Raw genomic sequence first — 8,027 nt, 5'->3', positions numbered from 1 at the left:
TTTCTTCTAAAATCATTCTAGGAAATCCTTTCATGGCTTTACTTTACCCCTTTTTAATGACAGAAGAAGGAATTAAAACTAATGTGCTAGGAAAAGACATATTTTTATATTCATCTTGCCACTTATCTCGAAAGAAATCTATTCCCTTGATAACATTTCCATAATAAAAGAAATTGATAGAAAAATAATTGACAGAAAGGATAGACATTTAGAATCTTTAAAGACAAAAATGATATACAAAAGAATTACTGATCAATTAACAGACCCTATACTACATCATAAAATAAAATCATTCAGATAGCAAATTGAGGTAGAAATTTGTTCTAATCTCCCCACCGCCTTTTGGCACAGGCATCGACATATAGTACAATTACCTTATGAAAAAGACTTCAATGAAAGACANCCCAGGTTTCTTTCTTGCTAAATTATACTCAGCTATCTTAGAATGCACTAAATCCAAAGGAATCCTGGCATGATTTTTCAGAATGTACTAAGAATGTACAATATCAGGCAACTTCTTCGGGAGAGATGGAGGCAAAAACCAAACCAAAAGGACGTGTTTTTAAAATAATGAATTTTTTTTAAGGTAAATAAGCAAATTGAACCAAATTAAGTTGTTTAACAAGCAGAGCAATTCATATTACTGCAGACGAAGGGAACTTAAGGATGAACTCCACATGACAGGGAAGTGAAGTACATATATATACATGGTGATGTGCCAGTGCAAAAGAGAACATTGTATAAATTGACACTTCACCATAGCTCTTCCATCAAAGGACTAATAACCAAAGTCGTCTCATATGATTATCAAAATAAAACTACAGTCTTTTACATGAAATATTCTAAGGGTTCTCACACAAGGATAGAGAGCCATGAACTTCAAATCCCTCAATAAAAAGGATCCAACCACTTCAAAAGTATTGCTTATGCTCCTCCTGAGGCATGAGAGCTGTACTGAGTGCCTAATGCAAGATCATGCCAAGTATCTCCACCAACCTGTTGAGTCTCCTGATCTGATCAATGTAGCAGATCCAATCAAAGGTATTAGAAAGAAAATTACTAAACCAAATAAGTTAGGAAAAAAAAAAGATCATTTGATGAATGCAATATGCTAAAAATTAGCAACATCAGAGCAGACAGAAGTACATATATCAAAACAAAAAGTTTTGCCATTCTCACAGCCCCAGAACAGAGCAAGACTCCACCTAATTTATAGACATATCTCAGAACCTTAACTTTTAAAACAATGGATACTAGAAACATAATTAGATGTATAGAGAACTCAAACACATAAAATGGTCATTCGAAAAACCCACTTCTCCATTCAGTATCACTTAACTAGAGGGAGTAATCTAATCAATATACATACTTGATTCCTCAGTGTCATCATTTCTAACAACCAAAACTGGTGGTAATGGAAGATCTGCAATATCAATTGAAAAGACAAATCAAACAACTAGCCTACAAAGAAATAGGGAAGAAATATTTTTTCTTGATATGTGCACATCCATATTGGGAGGGGGAAGGAAAAACAGTACCATCATTAGGCAAGGTGTCTCTCATCCAATCCTCATCCACAATATCTATTAGAATCCCCAGACTTATTTCTGCCATGTTTGCTGTCTAGTCAACAAAAACAAAGTATAACTTAACAAATCAGTCTCTTGTGGCTTAACAAATCATAACCATTCAGATTTAAGCAAGTCACTGAAATAGAACACCTAGCAGTTCATACAAGGAAAAGCAATTATATCATAAATCACAACACATGCTTATGATATTTAACTGATTTTTTATACCAATGATAGCATCATCTTAAAATGAACCCATGCCCGTACTACATAGCCAAAAATTTAAAAGAAAACTAATATAAGAAGCATTCAGAATTGCCTAATAAATCAAACACATAAAGCTCTCAACTTAGCTACACTATTCAACAACCCATGCTGAGTACCCTTAAAAATCCCCCAGTGCTTAATTGAGAGAAGCTTTTTGACTCTCAAAACCCACCAAAAAAAGAAGGTAAGACATCAAATAGTAACATAAAGACATGGTTTAAGTTCCAAATGCCAAGAATTGTTTTTCACAGATCATGCATGTTTTAAATAGCAACAACACATCACATCCCATCGCTTACAATGTCTCAAAGCAGAACCTAATAGACCAGCATCATCAGTTCAAACTTCTAAGTATACAGATTCTGTATAACAGCAAGCAAATATGTGTAATGTTCACAAATATAGGCTCAATGAGTCGTGCTGAAAAATGCCTGCGAGCTTTTGCCCAGGTGGTAAAAGGGTTCAATGGGATAGCAGTAGGTACAATACTCATATCTTGCTTCAAAAAGAAAAATATGTGTTGAAAACAAACTTTATAAAAAAAAAAAATTGATAGGTAACGAAAAAATATTATTATTAAGAAAAAAGTAGCCAACCGGAGTACATTGGGGATGTACTATGGGGGCAAAAATCAAGAATCAAAATTACAATGATCTAATAAAGTAGGAAGGGAAAAACAACCACACTCCAAACAAGGAGAGTATGCAAGAAAAAAGACTTAATCTCTAGCAAGGACCCCTCACATCTAGCATTCATTTCCCTCCAAATACAACACAACCTCTAGCTTACTCAATGACATTACAGGGGGATTTGAAATATTCCCAGATCCCCTTAAGATTTGTTTTTTTAGAAAAACTTAGAAAATTAGATCCCCCAAGCTTCTGATTAATATTGAAGTTGCTCTAAAACTAACCAAACAAGACTAACCAACTAGTTAACAAACTACCTACTTTTAGCATATGTGGAAAACATGTAGAAAAAAGAAAAAAAAATCTGCAAAATACATTTGCTAATCTAAAGTAAAATTTCTGATAGGCCCCCTCAAGATGGAGTTTACATGTGGACTCCCATCTTGCATATGAACCAATGATGAACCCGTGATGAAGAAGGAATCCTGCCCAGCAGGAGTGAAGGGCTCAATATGAGCTCAAAGATGCCATGATCAAGTGCAACGCGAAGGCGATGATGGGATAGCTGCAAGAAGCAGCACTGATCACAGACAAAAAGGAAAGACGCCAGGAAAAAACAATGACCACAGCTAGGATGAGCTAGAGAATGGCAGCTATAAACCATAAAACACCAAAGATGGACTGGCAAACAACAGATCTGACGAAGCATAGCTAGCAAACACCAACAAACCAATGGAAACTGGAAAACAAAGCTGGAAACAACACAAAACTTTCTGCCAAAAAGAGGGCACCATGGCTCCAAAGTAAGCAAGCACCATGGCTCCAAAATATGTTGGAGGTCACTGCCAAAGTAAGCAAGCACCATGGCTCAAACAGTCAAAGGAGGTCACTGCCATAGTGCCATCGCAGTAGCTCCATTGTCGGAAACACCTTCAAGTTCCATGACAAGAAGGAAAGAAAATATACTTGTTTGATGACTATGAGAATCCCACCTTCCAAAAACCCCGGGAAAAGGTCTCTAGAGTGGCCATGTTTGATAAATTTGCTTCACTACAATTTCCAGTGAAGTGGAGCGTCTGCTCATAGGTAAATGTTTCTCCAAGACCTGTCATATAAACAAGATTCTTGAGTAGTCAAGAGATGTCTCCTTTTGGAGCAAACCCCACACGAGCAGTCCTTTTAGTTGCAATGCCCTCATCACACGTTCTCAAGAGTAGCACCATGACCAACAACAAAAGCACAATGAAGCTAATCCCACCAAGAAGTCCGGTACTATGTAAAACCATCTTTTCTTGGTCTTTGAAACACCACATGAAACAATACACCAATCCGTAGATCCTCCCATGAAATTTCCCATTCTGCAACCTCCCTGAGCAAAGCAGGGAAAAGGCTGCCACAAGAGACTCAAAAACCAGAATGTCAGTGGAAGTGCAACACCCAGAAGAAGAAATAAGAGCCATGAATGGATGAGGCTTAAAAAAAGAGAGTATTGGCATAATCCAAAGATTCTGAGAGATATTTCTAAGAGGTGGAGAGAATGATTTTGTTGAGCGCCGTTTAGCGAAGAAGAGAAAAAGAAGGCATTGAAAGACTCAAAAGGACAAAAGGGTTGGTGTTGTGACATTGCTAAGGATACAACAAAGGTATTAATTGTTGGTAATTTTTGGTAAGCAAGGAGATATATCTAGCAAGATTAAGTGGGGAAGTGCATGCAAGGTGTTTGATGTAATGCTTGAATGATAGCAGTAACAGAAGACAAATGTTGAAACAGCAAAACTAGCACTTCTAAAACAAATACCCATATATCTACAGTGGTTGCAATGAGAAAATCCCAAAAAAGACACACACATATCCATTTGGCATCTGGGAAGATACACATACAATTCTAAAAGAAATACTGAAAAATGTTCCCAAATTTACAAACTAAAGGAGATACTAGTGTCAAATGAGGAACTTGCTACATTTAAGAATTTTTCTTCCTAAAAGTCCACACTGTCTGTTTTCACTACAGTGAGGTTTTTTGTGACCGCTCAAGGTGGAAACTTTCCTCAATTTTTAACGGGTTACCGGAGATAACTTATATTGATGATAATAAGAAGCTATATTTGCTCAATACAAATTTGAAAATATAAGCATATTATTTCACATAAACACTGTACGAACAAAAAAAAAAAAAAAAGCAAACCCATGATTAAAAATAAGCAATGTGAAAGTTTGATGAGAAAAACCAGCTGAGCAAGGTTGAGAGGCAGTACCTGTGACTCTGTGAGAGAGAGAGATGAGAGAGAATTGAGAACTGAGTCAGACTCAGGGGAAGAAGTGAAACAGTAAGGGGTGGGCCGTGTGTAAAAAAAAACATTGGTGATCCAAGCCCGGAACCGGAGCCCAATTCCAAATATTTTTAAAGAATTTTTTTATAAAAATAAATGAAAATTCAAAAAGACCCAAGATGTTTAGGTCAAAATCAAACATAGCCGCGTTTGGATTGCACGGTAAGTTGCGGCACGTTTTCCGTTTCACGTTTTCTCCCTTTTTTTTTTTTTTTTTCTTGGCCGGCTTTTTTGACTTTGGGGGACAAAATTCACTGTGCATGTACTGTGCGTGTACTGTTTACGCACTGTTCACGCAATATTTAATATTAAAAGTAGATCCCACAATACTATTCACACATTTAAAAATTATTTTGCTACAGTGTTTTCAGCAACAATCAGTTTTTAGCAATTTTCAGCAACAATAAGTGCTATCAAAACAGACCCTATAATGTCATAATTAATCATTTCATCACACTTTCGAATCTACTTTGTGGATGGAAATCATTATTATCACATGATTCACATGCAGAACACATAATTAATATATATATATATATATATTTATTTATTTATTTTATTTAAGAAAGAATTCTATACTAACTTAATTTAAGTTTATATATATAGCTTAATTTGTTAGAACAAGCATTGTTTTAGATTTTTTTTTCTCTTCCCATTTTAAAATTCTCATATAGTGTATATACTATATAGGTTTTACAATTCACATCAAACTTTTTTTGGGTATTTATATAGGCTTTTGTTCTAACTTAGGTGAATTTTTGTTATTTTTAGTTAATTAGATTAATTAAAAATTATTTAAACCTTTTTGTTCAATTACCAAATTTTAAATTTAAGGTTTAATTTAAAATTATAACCCAAATTATATAAAAAAAAAATGCAATTTAAATCTTTAATAAATGATACTCAACTTAAGGGTAAGATAAGTCTAGACATTTGAGTTAGAGAAAAAAATAGTATCAACTAGAAAAAACCATAATTTTTAATACCCAATAATTATTTTACCAAAAGTGTAATGGCTTAGGTGAGAGTAGTGGAAAAGTGGAAATGCTAGCCGGCTAATAAGGTTGTGACATGCAATTTAATCAAAACCTTTATCTTATAACAAACATGTTGAATTAAATTTTATGCAAATCTTGATGTTACATGTGGTATTGCCTTTATTGTCACGTGCTTGAGGTCAATTAGTCCACATCGTAGATCCTTCTTTTATTTAAAAAAAAAAAAAAAAAAAAGGCAAACTCAAGAAAAATTGCACAAAAGCTCTCTCGTTGACCATTTTTCAATTTAATTTTTTCCCGTCAAAGAAAAAATTAATATGCTTGTCCCACAAATAAAGAACTAACAAGTGATGCTTGGATGATCCAAAAAATAAATAAATAACAAGTTTCTTTGAATTATTCTTATATATATTTTTTCCTTTGCTCTGTTGGCTTAAATGGAAATTTTTACAAGAGTTTGGAATTGTATGTCATGACTTTTCTTACATGCTTTTATTTGTGAGTTCAACGCTATACGTGTATTTTTTGAAATAAACCATTGTATTGTGTGGAAAAAAAAAAAGTCCACCATTAATTTCATAATTTTTATATAATTTATTGAGATTATACTTTCATAAATTCACTTAAATTAGAAGAAACAAATAAAATATAATAAAAAGATAAAGAAAAAAAGAAAAAAAGAAATCTAAAATATGGCATTCAAAGCAAGGAAAGGAGCATTCATGACCCATGACAACAAATTCTTCTTTTTGAAAGCCAATTCCTTCTTCCATTTCTCAAATAGAAAGTTATTTGGTAAGCTCTTTCTTCTGTCTCTTTCCTTATCTTTGTATCTCTTTGTTTCTTCAAAATGGGTATTCCTGGAGTGGGGTAAAATTGCTTAAAAAAAAAAGAAAAAAAGGCAAATTATACTTGGGAATCAACTAATAAAACTTGAAACAACAAAAAAAAAAATATAAATCTAATGCCACAAAAAATAATTACACAATAATTAATAATTAAATAGTAACAAATTCATGTAAAAGATATAAGCGTCACAAACGAAGTTTGCTTGTTTAAAAAGTTAAAAAAACAAAAACAAAAGCAATACTCCAAAAAAAAACCTAAAAATAGAAAGAACTGTATTAATCGAGTAGTGCTTGTTTGCTCCCTTGCGCAACCGCCAAAAACCCCTCGGCTTTCCCCAAAACAAAAAAAATATAAATATTTAAAATAATAATAAAATAATAAAAATATCTGTTGATCACTTTTTAATATAATAATAATATACTGTACGTGACAACATTTCTACTTTCCTTCCTTCCATCCTTCTTCCTCCTCAATTCCCTCAAACCCCACAAAACCCCTTTCCTCTCTCTCTTTCTCTAACAATGGAAGGTCCTGCAAATGATGAGGGATCGATGGCGAGCTCTTCGAACACTTTGCCACCGTTCCTGAAGAAGCTTTATGCGATGGTGGATGACCCCGAGACCGACTCGGTGGTGTCGTGGAGCAATGCCAACAACAGCTTTGTAGTTTGGAATGCCCACGAGTTCGCCGCTAGCCTTTTACCCAAACACTTTAAGCACAAAAACTTCTCCAGCTTCATCCGCCAGTTGAATACTTATGTGGGCTTATCTCTCTCTCTCTCTCTCTTTTTCCCAAATCTCTAGACTAATCTATCTGTGTTTCTATGGCTTTTTATTTTTTTATTTTTTTTTATTTGTTGCTTTGCGATCGTGGTTTCTTGGTGGGTTTTTGGTTTATATGCTGGCAATTTAATGTTTTTATGTGGGGTCTCTCTTAAATATGTGTGTGTGTGTTTTTTATGCTGTGGCTGTTGGGATGTTTGGTTCGGTTGTTTTGGTTTGTGGGTATCTTTTTTTTTTTTTTTTCACTATTATGTAAATGTTTGTGCTTTTGCATGGTTTTTTTTTTTTTTTTTTTAATTTATTGAATTTTGTAATTGTGAGGGGTAACAGAGTATATGATTTCAGATAGAATAGAATGGAGGAAAAGAGGACATGTGGTTGACTCTACTAATTTGTTGGGGATCTTAGCTGACCCAAAAATCTGTGAATGCCTCTTTGTTTTCACTGTCATGTCATGGATTGCAGAATTTGGGTGTGTGAGTTGTGGTTTATAGGTGTGTAATACATGTAGTTGTATTTTGACAATGATCTATGTTTGCTTGTGAATTGTGGTTTGTTGGGATGTAAATGACTTGATTGTGTTGTAATGGTGGGTGGGTTA

At 34.0% G+C, this 8,027-nt stretch overlaps 2 protein-coding genes across 3 annotated transcripts in view; one reads left to right on the top strand and one right to left on the bottom strand.

The window, feature by feature from the left end:
- Window positions 1-614: 614 nt before the first annotated feature.
- Window positions 615-4,850, bottom strand: LOC112040682 (anaphase-promoting complex subunit 13). Of its 2 annotated transcripts, none has more exons than XM_024073573.2 (4): window positions 4,723-4,850; window positions 1,539-1,623; window positions 1,370-1,423; window positions 615-1,013 (listed from the first exon to the last, which is right to left on the bottom strand). In XM_024073573.2, exons 2-4 carry the CDS (start codon window positions 1,612-1,614, stop codon window positions 925-927), a joined length of 219 nt encoding a protein of 72 aa, XP_023929341.2. In that variant the 5' UTR covers window positions 1,615-1,623; window positions 4,723-4,850; the 3' UTR covers window positions 615-924. The 2 variants fall into 2 exon arrangements, with proteins under 2 accessions (XP_023929341.2, XP_065635674.1); XM_065779602.1 differs by having other exon boundaries at window positions 1,539-1,619; window positions 4,723-4,821.
- A 2,224-nt stretch (window positions 4,851-7,074) lies between these two features.
- Window positions 7,075-8,027, top strand: part of LOC111998130 (heat stress transcription factor A-1b) — a 9,361-nt gene continuing 8,408 nt past the window's right edge. Inside the window, 1 exon segment of the mRNA XM_024030232.2 lies at window positions 7,075-7,402. Coding sequence (XP_023886000.2) covers window positions 7,166-7,402 — 237 coding nt within the window. The 5' untranslated portion in view covers window positions 7,075-7,165.

This window comes from Quercus suber, unplaced genomic scaffold, assembly GCF_002906115.3.
Source record: "Quercus suber isolate HL8 unplaced genomic scaffold, Cork oak 2.0 scaffold_13, whole genome shotgun sequence".
In the NCBI taxonomy this organism is placed as follows: Eukaryota; Viridiplantae; Streptophyta; class Magnoliopsida; order Fagales; family Fagaceae; genus Quercus; species Quercus suber.
Note: the sequence above shows the minus strand (reverse complement) of the source record. Positions and strands in the feature narration are given on the sequence as shown.